General features: G+C 40.2%; 2 protein-coding genes across 3 annotated transcripts in view; one reads left to right on the top strand and one right to left on the bottom strand.

The window, feature by feature from the left end:
- Pcsk5 (proprotein convertase subtilisin/kexin type 5) overlaps positions 1-24,935 on the bottom strand; it is a 421,783-nt gene that overhangs the window by 251,078 nt on the left and 145,770 nt on the right. The window lies entirely within an intron of this gene.
- On the top strand, positions 11,524-12,078 carry LOC142850297 (small ribosomal subunit protein uS17). The gene has a single exon (XM_075973654.1). It carries the CDS (start codon positions 11,547-11,549, stop codon positions 12,021-12,023), a length of 477 nt encoding a protein of 158 aa, XP_075829769.1. The 5' UTR covers positions 11,524-11,546; the 3' UTR covers positions 12,024-12,078.

The following is a 24,935-nucleotide window of genomic DNA, read 5'->3' on the forward strand; positions in this document are numbered from 1 at the left end:
CTTCCACTTCCCTCCCCATCCCAATCCCCACCCCCATCCCCCACCCAAGGTCAATCCATCTCTCCTCAGTATTCACTCAGAAAGGGGCAGGCTTCCCATAGACATCAGCAAAACATGGCATATCTAACTCCATAAGACCAGGCACTTCACCCAGTACTCAAGCTGGAAAAGGCAATCTGGCATGAGGAATAGCCTCCCAAGAGCCAGCCAAAGCACCAGGGACAGACCCTGCTCCCTCTGCTAGGAGACCCACAAATAGAGCAAGCCACACAACTGTCACATATATACAGAGGGCTTAGGTAGGTGCCATGCGGGCTTCCTGGCTGTTGATTCAGGCTTGGGTTCCCATGGGTCAGTCTAGCAGTTTCTATGGGCCTTCCTTTGATGTCCCTGACTCCCCTGGCTCCTACAATCCCTCCTTCCTCTCCTCAGCAAAACTCCTTGAGCTTGACCCAATATTTCATCTTGGGTTACTAAATCTACATCTATCAGTAGGCTCCCCTACAACCACTGGGGTAGTCACCAATCTTACCATAGGGATGGGTAGTTCAGCTTATGTATCCATTGCTGCCAGGAATCTTAGCTGGGTCCATTCGTATAGACTAGTGGAAGCTTCCCTTGGATCAGGCTTCTACTAGACTCCATAAACCCTTCTTTCCAGTAGTCTCTCTCAGAACTCTCCCCCTCCACCCATCCCCCAACCTGTTCCCTCAAGTTCTCATGCTCACCCATCCACAGACAAACCAGGAAATCTTTCTCTATTTCCCCTTCCCAGGGAAAATCCATAAGTCCCCCCTTGGGCCCTCCTTGTTATCTAGCCTCTGTGGGTATCCTTTACTTTACAGCTAATATCCACTTATGAGTGAGGACATACCATGCTTGTCTTTCTGGGTCTGGGTCACCTCACTCAGAATGATTTTTTTTTTAGTTCCATCCATTTGACTTCACATTTACTGATGTCATTGTTTTTAAGCAGCTAAGTAATACTCCATTGTATAAATGTACCACATTTTCTTTATCCATTCTTTGCTTAAGAGGCATCTAGGTTGCTTCCAGGTTCTGGCTACTACAAATGAAGCTGCTATGAACTGTTAAGGGATAATCTTTTTGTACACTGTGAAGATGTGTCTTTGCCAAGGCGCCTTCTGTTTGGTTTAATAAATAGCTGAATGGTCAGCAAATAGCCAGTATAGGATAGGCAGGATTTCCAGGAAGAGAAAGAGATGAATCTAGGCACAGGAATTTTTGCCAGCAGACTCGAAGCAAGTTGAACATGCTGTACTGAGGAAAAGTAAAGAGCCACATGGTAGAATATAGATTAAAAATATGTGTTAATTAAGTTATAAGAGCTAGTTAGAAACAAGCCTAAGCTAAAGGCCAAACTTTCTCAATTAGTCATAAGCTCCTTGCCACTCATTATTTGTGAGCTGGCAGTCCTACAAAGAAAGTCCAATGACAGTGAACACAGTTGATCAAGTGTCCTTGTGGTATAATGGAACATCCTTTGGGTATAGGCCTGGGTGGTATCACTGGGTCTTGAGATATACTGATTCCCAATTTTCTGAGAAACTTTGATATTGATTTCCAATCCACACACCTATGAACTCCTGATTTTTGACAAAGAAGTCAAAACTACACAATGGAGAAGAGAAAGCATCTTCAACAAATGATGCTGGCATAACTGGATGGTGACATGCAGAAGAATGCAAACAGATTCATATCTATCACCCTACACAAAACTCAAATTTGAGTGGATCAAAAACCTCAGCATAAACCCAGTTACACTGAACCTGATAGACGAGAAAGTAGGAAATAGCCATGAACCCAGTGACACAGGAGACAACTTCCTTAATATAACACCAGTAGCACAGACACTAAGATTGACAATTAATAAATGGAACCTATTAATAAATGAATTAATAAATGAAACTGAAAAGCTTCTGTAAGAAAAAGGACACAGTCAATAAGACAAAACGGCAGCCTACAGATTGGGAAAAGATCTTCCCTAAACCTACATCTGACAGAGGACTGATCTTTAAAATATAAAAGAACTCAAGAAACTAGATATCAAAATACCAAATAATTCAATTTAAAATGGTGTACAGGTCTAAACAGAGAACTCTCAACAGAAGAATCTCAAATGGCAGAGAAACACTTAAGGAAATGTTCAACATCCTGCGTCATCATGGCAATGTAAATCAAAACAATTCTGAGCTTCCATCTTACATCTGTCAGAAAAGCTAAAATCAAAAACACAATGACAACTCATCGCTGGTGAGAGTGCAAACTTGAGACGCTGTTTTAAGTAAAACAAAACAAAGATACCTTTCACTAGAGTCCATTTAGAGTAACTGTTTATTGACACATTCACGTCGGTGCTGTTATTTTCACTGTGTTAGAACATTCTCTTACCACGTGACAACCCTATGAAATCAGTCATAGAAACCAAACAAATTATGTACAGTCATTAATACCATTTTCTTCTTTAAACAAACAACACACACTTTAGAGCCTCTCACTTGGGTTGCCCACGTCTCATGCCCATATCTGAGATACTCATGATGAGCATCACTCTTTGGATTTTGTTTTAAGCCCTAGAAACTACATTGATGTTTCTAAACTGATCAGTGTTTGTCTAAAGTTACAAGTGCATTCTTCGCTCTACCTCCCTTTGTAGTTTGGACTCTTCTAGGATCTTTGATGTCCTACTCAGAGTTTTTCATTGGACGGAAAAATGACTTGTTAAGGAAAGTAATTAAGCCACCTAATAATTCTGGACCAACACCACTTCCCAGAGGTGTCAGTCCACTGTCTTCCACTGGCTACTGTGTTAGGCAGGAAGTTATAGGTCTATACAATATCTTTCTGGGCACTTTGCCGATTTTTCTTAGAAATATCTTAGAAAATATTCTGTGTAATTCTTACACTGGCAATATCTAATTCTGCAGAGTTGCTTGCTATTATCTCTAAAAGCTGTCTTCTCATCATCTTCCCCACTTTTCCCTTTTAGGGTCAATGAATTATCAACACACACACACACACACACACACACACACACACACACACACACACACAATTTTAGTGGCTAACCTCTGAGACCTCACAGTTCTCTCTTTATATATTGCATCTTGTATATCTCTGTCAGTTTTCTATTCCTCCTATCCTATCTTCAGCCATGACACATCTGTTATTTGATCCATTCAACATGGATTCACTTCAATTTCTGCTTTACTTTTTAAAGTTCATTTTGTTCTTTAAAATATAATATGTGTAGATGATTCTGATAATCTCCTTTTTGTAACACCTTTTGATATCCCTTTCTTTACACATATAAATTAAATACAAGAATTGCAAAATACAGAAGTCCAACTAAATGATCATGCCTGTTGTTAAGTGATTTTTCAGGTGTCATTTTCCAGATGTGAATGAAGTCGGATGGAAGCCACATTGTTCATACTTTATCTTTGTGTATTCTCTGAGGCTCACGGGGAAAAGCTCATTCCTTCAAAGAAAATTTAAATTTGTTTCTACAGCTATTTGGTGGTGAGCCAACCCAAGCAGTATGAATTACAGGTCTGATTCTAAGCACTGTTAGTACTTGGAATTCTTAAAAGCTAGATTATATACCATAATATAAAATAATAAAATATTAAATAATAATGATAAATATATAACATATATTTATTTTCTTGTGCTACCTGCTACCTAGTTGAGAAAGTCCAACAAACCAACTGGTTCATGGTTTATAGTGCTTTTCCCTGTAAGGTGATGAAGACAGTGCTTCTAGGTTCCATTGTACACAAGAGTTCTTGTTCTTGCCCCATTAAACTATGTCCCGTCTTTGTCTGCCCTCTCTGGGGCTTCGGAAATATGTCTCCCATATGGGCTAGAGCTGCTTGCTCAACCGAGACAACCATGTGCCTCGTCAGTCTTATGTAATGGTATTCTCATGGTGTCCACTAGCTTTGTCACCCACAAAAGGTTCTTTAGTACTTCCCTGGGAATTGTGGAGACACTGTACTAGGAGACAGAATATTGAACGCCTGCTTCCTCGCAACATTTAGAATGGAATAATTAGCTTGGTTCTGCATTCCTCAAATGCCCCAGAGGTCAGCACCAATCACACATATCTTTAATGCACAGCACATGCTCTCGATTGATATTTCTTAAGAATAAAAAGTTCCTTGCAAAAACTTCTTTTTATTGTTCTTCATAGTAAAATATAAACCATTTTTATGAAATGGTAAAATTATCAGAGGCGAATGCCCTTTCTCCTGCTTGCTCATGTTGAAAACACAAGTTAGATAATATACCACAGCATAATGTCCCTGACAGTGCAAATCCCCAGTAAACTACATTTGAAGATCCTACGAGCTTCGGATGACGATGACTGCAACCCGACAAAATGCCAGTGACCGGTTTACTTTTACACCTTAGACTCAGTATTGTGACATGAACTTACAATAAATCACAGGGAAATAATGATCATCATGCCTGGTTTGCGGTTCAAGTGTGTGAGCAAGTCTCAGAAAAGAACTGGGCGGGCAGCATGGATAATGCCATGTCAGTTAAACGCTGAAGCCAGAAACACAAGTCTGCTCGTCAGACGTAGTTTGGTTCAAAGATCAGAATATGCATGTCAGAGTGCTTTTAGTAGAGCAAAAGAAACTTTAGTCTAGAGAATACACTCAGCATTACACTGTAGCATAGAGGACACCTCGAGCAGAACTTTCCTCCAAGGCCATGCAGTGAGAACTCCTTAGAAATCAGCCCCTATTATAATCCTGCCTGTGAAGCTTCTGAAAACGAACCCAGTCACACACTTTACAATGGATCTGTAGATCACTGACTTAAAAGAAACGGACACTAACACATCCATTGAACATGGCCACACTAACACTTTAAAGGTGTTTCTCAATGCATCATTCATCTGGGATATTTTCAGGGTCCTGGGAAGTATGAAACCTCTTGCTATATAATTTTCCCTCAATAAAGAGATTAAACTCAAAACAGTTTTGACATAAAAGCCATATTAATCTTTGGTCTACTTTTCTTGCTTACTAAGTTTTATCATCTACTAGATTCATTTTTTTTTTTTACAAAGATTCAAAGGGCTCAAAGACATTTCTACTGGGTTGTTTTACTGAAAGGTTGGAATTCCACATGAGAACATCTACTAATTAATGTCTATATATTGTGACATACACACACACACACACACACACACACACACACACACACACACACAAGGTGACGCGGGTGTACAAGGCTGTGCTGTGCAAGACGTGATTAGCAGCAGTCACCCCTACCTCCCCTCATGCCCTGCCCATTCAGCACACTGCTGAGTGAGTTTCATTCCCTCCATGGGAGTTACTCAGGTTAGGATCCTAACTTGCTCAAGCTTTCACAGATGTACAGATGTGAGCAAGCTCAGCAATGAGCCATAGATCAGGATGTATGTGGAGCTTTTCCTTGACACCTGCCATCCCATCCCACGGAGGAGAGTTACATGTGTAGGAAGTAAGCAAAGGCACGTGACTAAGTGACTCCTGCCTTCTTTCCTCTCCTGTCATGTGTATCTCCAGCTATCCAAGAATTCTGTCAGTCGCCACCAGATGCTCTTCCCGTTTTACATCTGGCATGACTATTCTTTCTTGAGGATATTTGTTCTGTATAAATCTAGAGAAAATAATGTGTGTATTTCAGAAAAGCTTTCTTAGCTGGGGATGAGACAGTAAGATACAGGGATATGTTCTCCAACAAACAGTTCAAAAGTGGTGGTCTTGACTTTTCTTGTCATATGTGATAACACTAGAGTTATATTGTACTCATTCTGAATGCCACATTAAACTCACAAAGCAGGCAAAGCAGACAGGATTTCTCTTACTTTACAAACAGGAATGATTATCTTGGCAGATGGTGAATGGAGGGTATGAAACATAAAAGGGCAAAGAGTAGCCCAGAGTGTCCTGAGTGTGTTACTATGGCTTTTCAGGACCCAACCAACCCTGACCTCTGGGACAACATTCCTCAGATTCTGAATGGAGACCGAGATTTTATCTCATGTTTGCCCATGATCGACTGCAGCCGATGCTTTGTAACACAGATGATAAAAATATTTGACTGCATTATTTTTTGACTACCACATTATCTTACATCATAGGCCTAGATTTATGGCATTTCCCTTTCCTCCCTCTATCCACCATAGCTTACAAAAGCAATTCATTTCTCTTTGTTAACCAAAAGAACATAAAAACTTAACCCACATCTAAAGAATAAAATTATTTTGTTCATTAGAAAGCCGATTTTTTTTTTGCTGCGTTTCTGTTTTTCTTCCCCTGAAACATGTTTCATGGAATGATAAAATATAACAAACCCCCACACAGGCACACATGGGTGTGGGCATGCAGTGCTGACACGGAGACAGACAGCTGGCCTCTTCCTTATCTACCTTTGCTCCCTACTGACCCCTGCAATCATTACACTAGTGTATTAATCAGGACGGGTGAGCAGGCCCTTGGCTTGGCTCTCTGTTTAATATTCCAGGTCTGCACCTGTTTTGGTTTTGGTTCCCTCCTTGGCTTTAAACGATTAGTTTTCCGTGTGGTACCTAGGTTGGTTTCTATGAAATGGCTCATGTTTGCCTACACCTCCCATTGACTCCTTGATGCTGTTCCCTCCCCTCTGAGGCTAAGAGGAGTCTAAAGCCCTGTTCTCCAAGCTCTCCAAAGCCCTTACCAGACTGGCGTTCTTACACACCAATCTACCAGCTTTTTATTCTATGTAACCGGAGGGTTAGAAACAACTTCCTGTCATTTTCTAACATACACAGAGGACTGAGAAATTGTTTCAGGTACCTTACCTTCTGACTATGAACAGTTAGAAATTACTCATTCCTGCTGATTCATTTTGGGTCTGTTCTCTGTGAGTTAAGTATCAAGTGGTTTCTTTTAAAAGTTTACTAACATAGATCTGGAGGGGACAATTTTCCCTTGGACGGTCTAAGAGAATGCTGAGTTTTATCCCCTGGCTATTTGTCCATGTTACAGAAATAAACATTGTCTCCAACCCAAGAAAACAGAAAGGAAAACTTGCTTCTCCCCATACTTTCTCTCCTTTTTGTCCCTTCCCCTTTTGTTTTGTTTTTGTCTTTTGAAACAGTTTCATTCTGTAGCCCGGGGGAAGACCCAGAACTCATAATGTAACTTAAGCTAGATTTGAGCTCATAATCTTTTTGCCTCAGTCTCCTGAATGTGAAACCACAAATATACATATACCTTCACACTCAATTTTAACACCTTCTTCAAGTAAACCACAACTTGCCTGTAATCCTTTGTTGGAAATTGCCAAAGCACCTCCCCAAAGATGTTTTATTGAACAATATTAGCCCCTCCCTTCCTCCTTCATTTTCTCCTGTCTTCTTCTGTAATGTTTAAAAAGGCTGTGGGATAATGCTTTCATACAATGTAAAGATTTGTCACTTGTATTGGTTTAATAAAACACTGATTGGCCAGTAGCGAGGCAGGAGGTATAGGTGGGACAACCAGACTAAGAGTATTCTGGGAAAAGGAAAGGCAGAGACACAGTCACCAGCCAGACACAGAGGAAGCAAGATGAGAATGCCTCACAGATAAAAGGTACCAAGCCATGTGGCTAAACATAGACAAGAATTATGGGTTAGTTTAAGTTGTAAGAGCTACTTAATAATAAGCCTGATCTAACAGTATATAATTAGGTCAAACAGTATAGAATTAATAAAAGCTTCAGCATGTTTCTTTGGGATTGAATGGCTGTGGGACTGAACAGGAAAGAAACTTCTATCTACATTTAAATCTTGTTTCAAAAGCTTAGAACCTATGGAGTTGAGTAATCTGAGGCTCATAATTTTAGTGCAGGAGCATCTCCACATGTGATTAATAGAATCTTTTGTCTTTATCTATGAGAAGTTACTGTGGCTGAACTTTCTAGCTGTTTTGCCTGATAGCTGATAAAAGTAGGATACTAATTAGCAAACATGGTCTAAAAATAAAAATAAAACCAAATGTTGTTGTAGTAGTACATGGTTATAATCGCAGCACAGGAATGGTTGAGACGGGATCACAAGTTCAAGGCCAGCCTAGGCTTATAGCAAGGGCCCATCTCAAAAACCAAAGTAACACCAAAATATGGGTGCCTGAATTATGTGCACTGGGACTTTTGGGGCCAGGATAATAAACACATAAGTTTCTGTTTTGACCTTCTGAGACTGGACTCAGGAAATGGAATGTCCCCTTCCTTGCATAGCCAGAGAAGCTATGTATTCATATAGTGTAATTCATAGACGTATAAGCATGAGGACTCCAGTTTGGATCCCCAGTACCCACAGAAGAGGCACCATGCTGGACAGTGGTGTCTGCTATCCCAGTGCTAGGAAGGTGGGGAACAGGAGGAGCTCTGGGGCTTCTTATCCAGTCTAGCTGAGTAGTGAGCCCCAGTGCCAGTGAGAAACCCTGTGAAATAAATAAGGTGGAGAAGCAACTGAGGAAGACACTCAACTGCAATTTCTGGCTTCTATATGCACACGTCCATATGTGCATACAGCATGTATGCACACGTGTACACACACACACACACACACACACACACACACACACAGTGCTCACACACTTTAAAGAGAAACAAAGACTGCCATCCTGGCATGCTATTTGTCTATTCTAAGAAAACAGGAAAAATTTCCTTTGGAGCCTAATGAGTTCTATGAGTTTTACTAATTGAACCTAAGACCAGTGGCATAGTGTTGCTAGGTTTATGCAAATAGTTATCAAGTATTGCTGTACATGCTAATCAAGGCTTAGGAGCAAAGCTCTCTAAGAGTTTCTGCATCAGTGGTTCTGGTTTGGGGTTGGTGCCCATGAAAATGCTCAGTATGCAGACTGCATGGTTTCCCCTTTGCCACCTAGACTGATTTTCCTATAATTTCACGTTATCATAATTAGAAGAAAAATTCCTAATTAGGACTCAGTAATGCATGAAGTATGAGGTGTACACTGAATGTATATGCCAAGAGACTGGAAAAAGACCCACAGAGGTAAGGAAAGAAAAATGGCTTGCATCAAATTATGATTTTCATTCCTTCCTTTTTTTTTCTGTAAATTTCCTTTTCTTCAAATGTTCACAGAAAGTAATATTATATAAATATGTCTTAAGAAGCAAAACAATACACTGGGGTGCTAGAGTGTACTCAGAATAGACAATATTCTACGTTTACCTGCACACTGTAAGCATTTAATAGCTATTGCTGTAATGACTTAACTGAAACAAATGAAACTACTCCCATAACGTCAGCTTAAATAATTTTTCCAAATCAGTAGTGAGAATCAACCAAGTACTGAAGGGTGTGTTTGTCACTAAGGATCCAAAGGCAAGAACAACACATGAGATACGATGTAATGTCAATGAATTTTCTTGGACAAGAAATCTTAAACAATAATGTACACACCTGCATTCATTTAACAATATATTTCATGATCCACTTCTATTAGCTTTTGTTTAGAATATTTTTAAAAATATTTCATTCAGCCGGGCGGTGGTGGCGCACGCCTTTAATCCCAGCACTGGGGAGGCAGAGGCAGGCAGATCTCTGCGAGTTCGAGGCCAGCCTGGTCTGCAAGGGCTAGTTCCAGGACAGGCACCAAAAACTACAGAGAAACCTTGTCTCGAAAATAAAAAAAAAAATAAAAATATTTCATTCAATACTTACTATAAAATCATATAAAAATACATTTGTTCAAAATCTGTTAAGAGGTGGTGGACAGAGGTGGCATTATAAATGCCTGAGCTCACGTGGATGGGGACTGCTTCCTGATCACAGGCAAACTATCAAACTACTGAAGACAGGAGTCTTACTTTCCAAGGAATAATAATGAAAATCTGTGACCATGGTATATTCCCATTTATCTGAAATTTGGGTAAGAGTAGCAGAGTTGCGGTCTGTGCTCTCTTAGCGTGATCAAATTTCTTCTGCCAGACTCTTCAGGTCTGAGGAGTACCAGGGTCATCTTGGAATCTAGATGAAAGTTAAAGCATAGCTTAAAAAAAAATCCCAATGCCTTATATCTACTCACCCATCATGCAATCCTTTCAGCGTAGTGGCACCAAGAGAGCACCAGCCCCGATTTGCCAATTACAGCTCTGGTTCCCTTTGCAAACTTCATGACATCTTCACGCACACTAGAAGGTTTTTTAACATTACAGAAGTACTAACCCAACAAGTAGAACAAACCTCCTTTAAACAAAAATCCTAATTCTTAATTGTCAATTTGACAATTTAATGTATATAGCACACAGTACACTTTGTGTTAAAATAGCATTATGGGATAGACTTTTATTATGATGGTATTCGCATGAGTGCAGGACATGAATTGATAAACACTGTCTGTGTAATGAGCTTGACTTTATGTGGCAGCATGAAGCTTTGGCACTTTTTTTTTTCTTTTGTTTTTCCTTCTGAAAATTTGAAAATCATTCTCAGTCAAATGATCCCCAGTTCATTTGAATTAAACTCTGTTTTCTAGGCATGATGAAATTTTGCTTCTGCCTTTTCTGCCTCTTTTATTAATACCAAATACAGTTTTACACAGCTTAATACCTTCAGTAAATGCCATTCTTATCCAGGAAACATCAGTGTCTGGGACTGGAGAGGGAGGGAGCTCAATAGTTAAGAGCACCAGCACCCAAGCATGAGGGCTGGAGTTCAGATCCCTGCACCACTTACCAAGTCTGGTGGTGACAGTGCCCACCTATACGGCAGCTCTGCGGTTAGGGGAGACTGCAGAATCTCTGGGCTTGTTGGCTTCCAGTCTCATAGAGAACACTGGAGGCCAAGCTAGAGAAACCCTGCCTCAAGAGAATTGCTGGAGAGTGATAGAGTATGCCTATTTTGATCTCTGTAACCTTGCATAAGTGTGCACACCTCCCTCCCTGAAACCTGCATGCAAATCAAATACACAGACACACACACACAGAGAATATATAATACAATATACAATTTATATATAAAAATCAAGGAGATTAGTATAAATCCTTTAAATGTCATTTATCAGGTTGTTTCTTTTACTACCTCTTATTTAATTCTATTTTATTTCCCAAATGATCTTGTACTACATGTATTTTATGTCCAAATTAAAGGTGCAAAAACTGATTTTTATTGCTTAAGGCAGTATCCCAAGTGAATACAGCTAACTTGTATTGAAAGTTCTTGAATTCAGATCTCCTGAACCCAAGTCCTAAGATTTCCACAACAATAAAATACAAAGTATTCCAGTTGGAATACGATTGGGTCCCCTAGCTTGTCCAAACTTGTCAGGGCTAGAACGAAGTGATGGTGATTTGAGACTTTTCCAGAGATACATACTCCGTATTGGGGGAAAAACTGATAGAACAGAAAAGAAAATTCGCATGGGACGTCAACGCAGACTCTAGCCTCCCTTTCCTTCCCAGTGTAGAACTTGACATCTTTGTGAGCATACAAACAATAGGAGGTCTCTTTTCCTCAGGCTGCCGGGAAGATGGCGGACATTCAGACCGAACGTGCGTACCAAAAGCAGCCCACGATCTTCCAAAACAAGAAGCGTGTTCTGCTTGGAGAAACCGGCAAGGAAAAACTCCCTCGGTACTACAAGAACATCGGTCTAGGCTTCAAGACGCCCAAGGAGGCCATCGAGGGCACCTACATTGACAAGAAATGCCCGTTCACTGGCAACGTCTCCATCCGAGGTCGGATCCTGTCCGGTGTCGTGACCAAGATGAAGATGCAGAGGACCATTGTCATCCGCCGGGACTATCTTCATTACATCCGAAAGTACAATCGCTTTGAGAAACGCCACAAGAACATGTCCGTGCACCTGTCCCCCTGTTTCAGGGATGTACAGATCGGCGACATTGTTACTGTGGGAGAGTGCAGGCCCCTGAGCAAGACCGTGCGTTTCAATGTGCTCAAGGTCACCAAGGCCGCTGGCACCAAGAAGCAGTTCCAGAAGTTCTGACCTGGATCAAATAAAGTTATTTTCTGGCTACAAAAAAAAAAAAAAAAAAAAACAATAGGAGGCCATGCAAGCCAATCAAATTGCTTAATAAACATTCACACGGACAACAGTGCCTGCTAAACCACACACAAAGCTATGCTGACAGGGGATTCAGAAGAGAGTTTGGTAAGACAAGGGGAGGGCAATCAGCAAAGATGGCACGGTGACCTTGGCCTTGAGAAGGCCCTGTCAATAAAGCAATTCCAGATGCGCCTTGGAACAGTTGCTAAAGAGTTTTACAAACTGAATCTGCTTGTGACCTCTATTAAAATTCACATTTCGTGATATTTCAGAAAAACTACAAACATGATTCATTCCTGGCTGACGTAAGAGCGATGATGACTACGTGCTGTTAGATAATATATCATGTGCAGTTTCATAATCTCACTTTCATTGTTCAAATAAACTGCTGCTTACTCATTTAAATAAGGTCCTGGCCTCACTTTCAGGGGATTCCTTTTGCATCAGCCAATGACTGGATCAAAGGTTGACTTTAATTACATTGGATCAGCTATTGATTGAAAAAAAATGTTGGTTTGGATCCTGCCGTGGGGGGATCAACTACTGATCACATCAATTAGTTCCAATTAGCCTAAGTAGTAAATGAATCACTACTATGTTATCCACAGAATGGATCCAATCAGTGATTAGATCAAATGCTGACAACAGATCACTCCTGCTGGATCAAAGTAACTTTCCAGCATAGGTGCTAAATGGATCAGTCACTGCTCTCCTCCCAGAGGTGGGATCCACCACTGGCCAGATCAACCTGAGGATTGCCCTAGGCAGGGATTAGCTCAACCATTTTGATTAGACATGCTGCTGCCCATATTACACACAATCACTCCTGCAATGGCTCTCCAAACCAGACAACGTGTGGCTAAAGAGCTGCATCTTGTTATTCTCCCTTAAAAAGGCAGAAACAATGATGAGCAAAACAATACTTACGGTAAGAATTGGCTTGCTCCCTTGATCTACATGAGACACTCTATGCAAGTCTCTGGCTTCACCCTAAATGTTTCCTTTGCCAGTTGCTAGAAGGCATGAACTGTCTGCACCGAAGCAGTCTTCAATGTAATCCTTCCCATAAACATAATGTGACGACGTAAACACCATGCCCTACGGGCCATGCCCAGCACCATTAAGATCTCCCCCCGAGTTCTCATGTAGTTCACTCCGTCTAACAGTAAGGATCTTGTTTGACACACTGCTTGATTGGCTAGGTGTGAGAGAGGAAATCAGAGGTTGAAAGCAATCATATTTAGTTTTCCCCATTAAGGGAAGACATGGGGACATGAAGAAACTCCTGTATAACTTCCATGAGAAGCTGTGTGTTCACAGGCCTGCATTCAGTATACTTAAGAACTAGACTTGCATTACTTTCCAATCTAGTATGTAAACAAATTTGAAAGCAAAAGCATACATTAATGCTATTACGGTTTTATTACAGTATTCATATTGAATCAACTCTTAATGAGTCATGAAGCAAGACAAATGTCTAATTGTTTTGGTGCATAACCATCTTATGTTAAAGCATTTATTTCTAGCTCTCTACATTCTTTTCGATTGAAGAGTTCTAGGAAATACAGTGGTTATGAACAGTGATCTCAGACATGGAAAATCCTGATGGCAAATCAACCAGCATTCTACCAAAAGCGAAGAGTTTTTCCAGTCCCCCAACTTCCGTTAATGAGACATTTTCCCCCTCAGGTTGGATCATGGAGATCATTAAACTGTCTCCTTTCAATGCTTTGATCATCCTCACTTCTGCTGCCCACCCCAGGCACAGCAGGTGGGGAGCCAGGAAGACCATCCACGCCAGTGGAACTGCAGTGTGAAGGGTGGAAGGGCATTAGGACAGACTCCCCAGGAGAGACATCGTTAGACTTAGTCTGTGCCTGATAGTCATCAGTCAATGGCTCAGACAATTATAAAATGGTATTATTCTCAAAGAGAGAGAAGTGCAATGACTTGGCAAGCATTTTCTTTCCCTCTCCCTCTGCCACTTTAAAATGGAAGAATTCTGGATCCTTGCTGTTAACCAAATGGCATTTACAGCTCTCAGTTGGCATGGGACAGCTGAGAATCTAAAACAAGAAATGCTTATTCCATTTCCATTTCCATGGAAACCAGTCACCAACTGGTGAAAACAAGGTAGATCGAATTTTTGAATAAGGATGTTGAAGTCATCAGGTTTTAAAGTCTTCTCGCACCAGGATGGGCAGCGGGGACTACTCTCGCTAGCACAGAGCTGTCTACACCAACAGCTCCTCTCTGTGTTCTGTGGCTTCAGAATTTTCCAGCTACAAAAGGGTGTGAGGTTGCTGATCATCCTTTGAAGAACAAATTGCTATAAAACCATCCAATAAGTAAATTTTTAAATAAAATATGGAAGTTTCAGATGCAAGAACTCCTTTTAATATTTATGATTCCATTCTTTTGTGCAGCCTCTTAGCAAATGAGAATGACCGGAGGGATGCTCTGACTCCAGAGAAGGCAGAAAGCTCACCCTCTGTGGGGAGGAGATTCAGAAATGCACTATTGGTGGGGGAATCTACTATCAAGATTAGAAAAGTCCTTGGAAATAACCACTTGTTATGAAATGGAGAAATGATAGTCTTAGGACAATCCAGATTTTCAAAGAGACTCGCAAAGCCCCTTCCTCTCACTTCTGCACAACTGAAATAAAAATTACAATAATTTGATCCCAACCTATGTCAACCATTACTTACTTAAGATACAAAATATTTCAAATCAGGTGGGAAAAAAATTCTCACATCGGATTGGCAGCCATCAATGACTGACTTGGCTTGAATTTTCACATATTTCCTGGTGCTAAACCTCTAAGTTAGCTCCAGTACCAGGGTTTCCTGCATAGGGTATAGGCCTTTGGTACTCTGAACATTCAGAATGCATTATCTATAAATCTCACAACAAAGTGCAAACTGCTGTGTTCTCTCTGTTTTATATACAGGAGACAGGTAAGTGACCACAGCCACAGGACTTGCTTAAAGTCATTCCTACATCCTTTAGTTTCTTTTTCTGTGTTAGATTTATGCATGTGTGTCTGCATGTGTGTGTGTGCATGGACATGCATACATGTGCCTTTGGAGATCATAAGCTGGTGTCCAATCTCTTGGAACTGGAGTTGCAAGCGAGTGTTAGTCACCTGGCATGGGCACTGGGAATCAAACCAGAGTCTAGAGGAGCAGCAAGTACTGTTAACCACTGAGCCATCTCTCCAGATATCAGATTTTCAGGGTCATATTTGTCCTGCTGAGATACACTTTCTTGTTTCTAGCTTGTAACTTTAATTCTGAAATATGGTCTCTTTCCCACCTCATCAAGACTAATATCTTCACAATAGTCAAAAATGTGTAGAAATGTTGGGCCTTAAGTGCTATCATTTTTGAGTATATGAAAGTCATTTATTATTATTTTTAATTTTTTGAGCTGTTACTTTGTTGAAGTAACAGCTACATGCAAAGCTGACACTGATCTGCTCGTGGTTTCTTTATTTTTACTGAGGAAGCCATTTCAACTCTGTCAACAAAGTCGATAATTAATGCGTTTCTTTAAAATTTTGCCAATCAGCAATTATAATGGTTCAGTTTTTTTCAGCCTAAAATACTGAAGACCTTTTTAAAAGCTTATGCCCCCAATTTGCTTCCTTTACTTGAAGCAAGGCCAGCACATAATACCTGAAACCAAACTCCCTGTAAATCAAAGCTTAATTAATTCCTAATTTCATTTCAGCCAGCTAGGAATAGGAATCAATCAATACAAACAAACACAGCCCCAGGTAAGTTCCAACATTTTCTTCCTATGCACTCTGTAGTCTTCATTTTCAGAGTCTAAATGAGAGTCTGTCTTCATCTTCATATCTGAAGTAAGGTGAATTGCTTTCTACCTTATTTTTTAGTATTTTAGTATTTGAGAATTTTGTGCATAACTTAATCACATTTCTCCCTTCCTCCCCCACTTTTTCACAGATTCCCCATTCCCTTCCCACCCAACTTTGTGGCCTTATCCCCCCCCCCCCCAACAAGGCCGATTGTGCAGCACAAATATTCTTGGATGTGTGGCTTCCCACTTCAATATGGTCAGTTTATCAATTTAGAGAACACTGTACCTTCTTCTCTTAGCAAAGAGGAATTGCCAACAGTTCCTCTTGTAGGAGTGGGACTATGTGCCTGAGTGCCCTCTTCACACAGGAATTTGGTTTGGTTTGGGCTTGCACGACTTTAGCATCTTTTATGTTTACTAGTTTGCCTGTTAGTAATAGAAAAACGAGGGACACTGGAAGAGCTGAGAACCCCATACTCTTCCAGCTCACATGTGCCCACACGTCCAACCCACCTGCAGCTGTTACTCCACTTCTGAGCAGATGCACTTAAGGAACAGACAGTGCAGACCATTGCTCCACACCTGTGCCCCAGACCTCCCAAGATCACCACCATCTGACCAAGCTAATTTGAACCTCTCTATGGGCCTGAACAAAGTGGAGAGAGTTGGCTATGAGGGGGTGGATAGCTTTTGGACTCTAGCTAGGGAAATCCATGCAACAAATATGTACTTAATATTTTCTGTTACTAAACTTTCATTAATTTATAGTTATTTAATATAAACACAAAGTAAGCAACCAAAAAAAAGAGAGAGAAAAAAAAGAAATAACGGCATTTTTATACAAAAACTCAGTAGACTAAAGTAATGTTCATGTGAAGCTTGCTTCTGTCATGGATTTTAGACATTTACCATTAAATGTAAAGATCTTGTGTTTCTTCACCCTTCTTTTCTCTCTTATTTTCTTAAGAAGTAAAAAATGAGCAGGCAGTGACTCCACCCTTGGGCAAGGAAACAGCAGTACGCAACTAAATCACTCAACTAAATTAATAGTAACGTCAGCATACACTAAGCTAATAGGACACTGAAGAACATGTAAGCATAGCAAAGTAAGACTACTCACATTTAAAGTGACTATTTACCCAGCTATAGTAAAGAAGCAGGCTACTTTTCAATGGCCAGGGCAGGGGCAACCCTAGTTCAAACTAGAATGCAATCTAGGAGGAATTAAGTGGAGAAGCTAAAAACACACTGGACATGTTTCAGATTTCTAAAGAACTTGGAATTCATCAGGAGGAGTCTGTTCGGATCTTAAGTGTCCCCAGAGGCTCTTGAAGGATGGCTCATCAGCCTTTGGTGCTATTGTGCCGTGCTGGAAACTTTTGGAGCTGGGAAAGACTGGGAGTTAGGTGACTGGAGGTGTACCACTGAAAGAGATACGGAACCTCATTCTTTCTGCTTCCTAGCCATGGAGAGGTGAGTAGACCTCCTCCATCACATGGGTGTGCTACTGCTTTGCCAAAGGCCGATGCAACAGGCCCAGTGACCACAGGTTGAAACTGTATGGACATCAGAGCAAACAGATTGTTCCTCTGCTTAATCTGGTTACCTCTGCCATTTTGTCACAGTGATACAAAGCAGACAACCACTCTGAAGACAGAGGGACAATAGTGAATTCCATATAAAGGTGACACTCTAAGGGAAGAAAGAAACTCTGGCTCTCAGCCTTAAAAACAGGAAGGAAGAAGGGAGGAAAGGAGGGAAAGGAAGGAAGGAAGGAAGGAAGGAAGGAAAAGACATGAAAAAGAAAAAGAAAGGCCACTGGTTAAGCAAGACCATGTCATCAGGAAGCCTGTAGGAATCTCACTGATATTTAGGCACTGCCATTCATTACAGACACGGTCTAATTTTTAATTATTTGCTCCTATCAGGAATTGTTCAAAATGGGACGCAATTCCTACATACCGCATTCTTAGGGCTCCTACTGCTGAGTCTACAATTAATTAATTAATTGATTTTTGTATGAGGAAAGCTTTGACTTCAAGTACAATTCTAAGAGGCATTTCACTATGTGATAAAGGTTTTGAAATAGACGCTGAAGTAGGGTACGTTTCTAAAAGTCAGTTTGGCTGAGGAAGAGGGAACCCCACCCACCCCATCTAACCTTTCCCATTCTGCGACCTGTCAAGATATGATAGCGTGGGTCCATGAAAGAATGAGAAGCTAATGCTTTCCAGGTCACGTTCTGCCCAGTGACTTTTCACTGTGCCGTATTAGCTGAATAACCAATTAGCATAAATATATTAATATTTCACTTTTGTTGTTGTTTCAAGACAGGATTTCTCTGTGCAGTCCAGGCTGTCCTTGAACTCACATTGATCCTCCTGCCTCTGCTTCCCGAGTGCTGGTATTAAAGGCATGCACCACCACCTGGATAGTAGTTTCATTTTTAACATATAACCAAAGCAGCAATATGGACTTAGTAGGTTTACAGAAAATTTCTTTTCAGCAGGAAATTGCATGCCACAAAATAAGCATTAACTTCTTATAGCTGAACTATAATTGTTCTCATAAATTAAAAATTGTCTATTATGTATAAGCACCACAATTACCTTCATAAACAAATTACAATTGTTCCATGATTTACTTTCACTTATGAAGACTATGTTTAGAAGCTGCATCTAGTAGCCGCTCTGAGTTAGGCTGTCTCGTGAGATACAAGGAACATGAATTTGGGGGCAAGAATTACTTTCATAAATGATAGGAATTTACTTTTAATTTTACTTTCTTCCAAGATACACATAATTTTTAAATTCTGAAATCTTGGACTGACCTAGTTAGGCAGAAAGGTAGTTTATTGAAAAGAGACTGGGATGCTCAAAATTGTTTGGGGCCCCACCAGGATGTAGATGAGTGTTGGGTCAACAACGACCATTTGTAAACTAACCATTTCTTCTTCACTCAAGAAAAACACAATGAGGCATGGCAGAGATGGGGATGGATGGAAACTGAGAGAGGAAACAAAAAGAGGAAATGAGCAAAGACAACTCCTCAAATGAATGAGAGCTTACGTGGTCTATGATGCTAAGAAACAACTGAGTATCGCCACCTGCAAGTCTTCGACTTTGGAGTTCTGAATATCTGCATATATAATGAGATGCTTGGGGGATGAAACCTAAGTCTAAAGAAAATGTACTTGTCTTGCCCTCAAAGCCTAATGGTGATTTTGGAAAATTTTAAAATACTTTCACGCACAAAACAGCTCCATGTATAGAATATTCCTGGTAAAAATATGTAAGATTCTGGTAGCAGTTCAAACTTGATATTTTCAGGTGACACGGTCAGCCAGTGCCAGGCAGGGGCTATTGATTTTTAGGGTACAGTTGACACGGGGCACCCTAGACAACAGCAAGGAAAGCTTATGGAGATACACAGTTTTGAGCATTTTCAGTAATAATACCCAAAGGAATCCTCGGCTTCCACCAAGATTCACAAGCAGAAAATTCATCATGCATAAACCGCAACTGATGTGTGTGTGTGTGTGTGTGTGTGTGTGTGTGTGTGTGTGTGTGTGTATAATATATATGAATCTAGTCTCCCTATCAGACACGAATTTTTACTGGATATATGAGCATATATGTAAAAGTGTTTTGTAAACTATAAAACCTTTGTAAACTATAAACCCTTTTCGTCATAGACGGCTCGCTCTTCTGTGCTTGAGCAAGTGAGAGCCATCTAAGCAGTGTTGGACAGATTAATGCTGCTAAAAGAGTACCAAGGCTTTGTTCTTTCCTCTTATTCTCTCATGAAAAACATACAGTAAATTTGTTAGATTTCATAGGTGTAAAGCCCATAGCTATAGGAGCTTTAGCTTCTTTAGGGGACAATGCTATTCTCTGCTACATTCAACTCACACATCAGACTTATCCGAGCTACAGACGTGCTCACCGGAACAATTAATGAGCAATATACGTATATCAAGCTCCAAAAATTTTACAATGATACAGCTAACTTCAAACATCAGCATATGATATTTGCCCATGTTTCAGCACAGGCCTTTTTTTTTTTTGAAGGTATGTCTTAATATATTCTCTCAGTGTACAGAAAGATTACACATTTTTTTAAAATGAAATTTACCTAGGAATTACTGGGGCCTCTCTCACCCATAAGAATTTTTCTTTTTTTTCCCACTTCAAATATATGCCTTAGAAATTTACAAACATGTACTAGCTATATGAATCTCAGAAACCCATAAATCTTTTAAGGAAAACATTATGTGAGTTTAAGATATGAGTAACATTCTTAAGAAAGTTCTTTCTTAGCCTAACATCTTTCTAAGACAAGGAAAAAGCAAGTCTTGACAGCTATATGGAGAGTAATGGGTTTTCTTTTTCAACCAGGATGAATTAAACATGAGTTAGTATCCCTTATAATTGAAATAGGTTTTACAGCGGAGATTCTCAAAGAAGCTCACAGAAACTCAAGCACAGCAGCAGAAGAACATAAATAGAGTGAATTGATACACAAAAGGCACCCATGAACAGATATGGAATATAGAATATCAATATAACTTGAAACAGCTTTCCCAATAGCTCCTCCGATTTGCATTTGAGCCATAGAGACTTTAACCATGTGAATGACACGCACACAGATATGTATTTGCCATTACACTCTTACAATGCCACAAGCTGCTCTTAATTCAGAATGAGACCAGAGTCACCACGGCATCTCTGCAGTGGGAAAAGCTGCAATGCCAAGGCAGGGACCTTGACTCTCCCACCTGCATCACAGTGGGCTTCAGTGTGGATCAGAAGGAAATGCATGATTGTTACCAGAGCTATTCCCTACAGTGGCCCTCACTAGAGGCCTCATGCCTCTCTTTGAATTAAATTTCAGGAAATTCCAGTCCCTTAACTCACTGATCTCTTCCACTCCATTGCCCAACTTTTCCCATTGTGATACATTAGGCAGGTAACTAAGAAATAGGATAAAAAACAAAGGTGTTCGTTTCAACTCCAAGATCAAATATTTCACAGTCCTTTGGAAGATATTAAAGCATTCTGTCATAACTCTAATAGGGAACATAAATGCAGTAAGCTTTATCAGAGACTGACATTCAATAACCATTCAGGCCATAATCTAAACCATTGCCTAAAGCAAGTTCAAGTGAGGTCACTTGGTATCAGTAACAAGAGACTGATGTCAGGACTGGGTGGAATGCTAGAGATCAACATGTGCGGCTCTTTGGGCATGATGACAAAACAATACTAGTGTCTACGGGAAGATCAGGGTATCAGGAGGATGGAAAAAGAAAGGGATAGAAGGCATGCACAACAACCTGACCCATCGGAGCTGGAGGACTGGGCAGAAAATAGGATTCTATATTTGGTAATTGGAACAGGTGTGGGAGGGGGTGTGCTCCGGTGAGGATGAACTTCTGAAGGAGAAAATGCCATCCAAAAGCAAGAAGGTCACACAAAACCCATAGCAGTCAGCTCAGCTCAGCTCAGGATGTCACCACAAGGAATTTTCTCCGTAACTCATGCAAATTCAAATGCATATACTAGCATATGTAAATTATATGCAGATGGAATATGGGTATCCAAAAATAGGAAGAGGTAAACTATTGTAACAAAGGTCACTTCTAAAATTCATGAGCTAGCAGATGGGGATGACAGCAAACAAGAGGGGACTCAAGGGAGTCTGTCAAGCCCTCAGTTCCTTAGAGATAGCTAGATGGTCAATGAGGTACCCGCAATGGAAATGTACTGTTCTCTGAAGGGGAACCTTAGGATATCAGTCCTTTCTAAGTGGAGAAAGCCTCTCACTCCCAGGTGCCCTTTGCATCCAGTCTTCTACAGAAAATTTTTCTTTCACCGCCCACATTTTCAGAGCACTCACAAAGCACTTCACTCAGATGCAAAGACATGGGTCAGTGGCTTTTACCTCACATGATCCCACCCTCAGAGTCTGAGCTCCAAACAGCAGTGCTTCTCAACCTGTGGGTCACAACCCCCTTGGGGGTCAGATGACCTTGTCACAGGGATCACATAAGAACATTGGAAAACACAGATATTTACATTACAATTCACAACAGTAGCAAAATTACAATTATGAAATAGCGATGAACGTAATTTTATGGTTGGGAGTCATGACAAAATCAGGAAGTGAATTAAAGGGTCATATCATAGCATTAGGAAGGCTGAGAAGCACTACATAAAACAATGTGAAAGGAGCCCAATAACCTCTGGAATTTAAACTGACACTCTATTTTGGTATTTACTTTTAAAAATTAATATTTAAAAATTTATGTATATCGATGCTTTATCTGCATATGTATGTCTGCGTACCATGTGTTTGGTACTCAAAGAGGTCAGACAAAGACATTGATACCCAGGGACTGGAGTTATAGATGGTTATGAGCAGCAGTGTGGGTGCTGGGAATGAAATCTGGATCCTCTGGAAGAGCTATACATGCTCTTTAACTTCTAAGCTGTTTCTTCAGACCTGGAACACTTACTTCGTACGAACTCCATAATAATATTAGCATTCATACATGTAGCAGCTTCACACAGTTTGCAGAAATGTTTCACTTCGATTGTGATTAGCTGGTACTCATTAAGTTTCACTTTTAAAAGCTGTTAATATGTATTAGTTAGATTTTTTTTGAAAATTGACAGACCCAAGATTCAGCTTCACCTTGACAATATTCAATCAATCACAACATATCGAAAGCCAGCCAGCTTTCAAACCTGCCTGTTTCCCTTTACTTTTTCCCTCCCTCCCTTCCCTTCCTCCCTCCTTCCTTCCTTTCCTCCTTCCTTCCCATTACACAGCTAATACTGTGTCTGTCTTTGAGTATCTGCAAGCGATAGTAGTTATCCCTCTACAACCTCTGAAAAAACACCCTATAGCCTCCCTTCACTTATTTCAACAGAATAATTTGCATTGTGGGAACCAGGCTATATAATTATTTATTGAAATAAATAATCCTTGCTCCTTGTTTGAAGCCACAATGATCTATGTGACATTACAGATCTTTGCAGATATGCTCCTACTCTCTGAAGAAGCACAACTCTAGGGACCAAGAGTTCAATGCTCACGGTACTGAATTCTGCTTGTGACAGTTCCAGAAGGTTGTCATCAACCTAGACACCAACTTCTCATCTATGGACTAATTTAGCTCTGTGGGTAAATACACGGTTTGGGAACAAACAAACTCAAAGTCTGCCTGCTACTCAGTAAACTTGGGCACACTTCTCAAATGTGAGATGCTATGAGTTGTATATAGGCACAAGGCGAAACTGCTAATTTTATTATTTATGTTTACATGGTAACCAAACAGAACACCACAGGTACATAAGTTACTGGTAGTATGAGATGAACAGGAATACTGAGATATCAAGGGAAAATCTGAGAAGGATGCCCCAGCAAGGTCAGAGACACGGCGGCAATGGGCTCTGTGCTACTACCTAAGCCTCCTCTCCAAACAGAACAATATTTGGTCTATATCATCCTGTCTTCTGTGCTGGCTGACCTTCTGATAAGTAAATATATATTTATTAATACTTAATCACACAGGAACAGAAACCTTCTATTAGAGCAGAATTAATGAACACCCAAAATACGGCAACCTTATTGGTTTTTAAGGACAAAATTCTAACTAGTCCTTTAACCTAGAAGACATGTGGTAGGAATTCAAATGTAACGAATATCTAAAGAGTATCTCAATGATAGCAAGGTGAATGTTCTGCAAGGCTGAGTTCAAATCCTCTTTTGGCATGTTCTTGGTCCTGCTAGGTATACATGCAGCAAATGAAAAGCAGGGTTCTCTCTTCTTCAATATCTCACATGAGATTTACCATCTGATTAGCTTAGAGAGTTCCTGGACCCTTTGCTCGTGCTTAGCAAGGACACCCTCCCCTCACAAGGTCTTCACGCTCTGTGATCATACATATTTCTGGAGGGAAGGAAATAACAAAACTATAGGCACATGGAGGAGGAGATTAAAAGAGAAAGATAAATAAATACACCTGCTTGGAAAACCTGCTCAAATGCTTAATTCATTATTTAAAAAGGATACTTATCTCTTCCCTGACTGCAATTTTCCATCTGCTTTAGAGCACTAGGAAGTTGTGGGTTTGTTTTTTTTAAATAAGAAATTTAAATTCAAACAACTATCAATTATTCATGTCAACAGTACATGGGGTTCGCATAAATAATACCCAAACTTCATTTTAATCTATAGCCTTGGAGTCTTTATCAAAGCTGCTACTGTGGGTCCCAAGACAATAAGTCCCCAAATCCTAGAGGAGAAAATCGTGAAATTGACAAAGAGCAGAACAGAAGAGTTTGAAGGTTGCATTAGCATGGCTACAAGCTCTCGAATAATTAATGTAATTTTATGAAGATGAATATTTATACTTCAGGTAACAGCTGTATAGGAATTTGAGGTTAGATAACCACTTTCCGTATTTGTTCAACCTGCATTAAAGAATAAACAGCCATCTAAAGAACTCTCAAATTTAATTACTTTTGTCCTCGGATGTATTTGAACGTTTTTCCTTTTGCTTTACATGATAGCAAATTAAATAAAGTACAGACGTACACTTGGGTCAGTCACAGGCCTACCGCAGAATACTAAGCTCTTTAATAATGGCTAATGTAGTTTAGGCAGGGGACATAAACAGACATAGGCAGAGCTCAGGGGAACCAATAGTGCAGTGTTATAAATCCTGAACCAGAACAGTATCTCTACTAGTACTATCTGATACCTAGAGTATCTCTACTAGTACTATCTGAAAGGATTTAAGGTCTTCAGGAATGCAGAGAACCCTAGTGTCCCTGCAATTGGGAAGGCCAGCCCAATACTCTTCCACTCTCCTGGTAAATGAAATTAGTACCCTTATAAAACATTTCTGAAGGAGTTTGCTTGTCCCTTTGGCAATGTGAAGTTATACAGGAGGTGTTTTCTTAAGAACGGGATCCTCTGCAGACCCTAAATTTACTGTTGCCTTGATAGTGGACTAG

The sequence above is a fragment of the Microtus pennsylvanicus genome, chromosome 5 (genome assembly GCF_037038515.1).
Source record: "Microtus pennsylvanicus isolate mMicPen1 chromosome 5, mMicPen1.hap1, whole genome shotgun sequence".
Classification (NCBI taxonomy): domain Eukaryota; kingdom Metazoa; phylum Chordata; class Mammalia; order Rodentia; family Cricetidae; genus Microtus; species Microtus pennsylvanicus.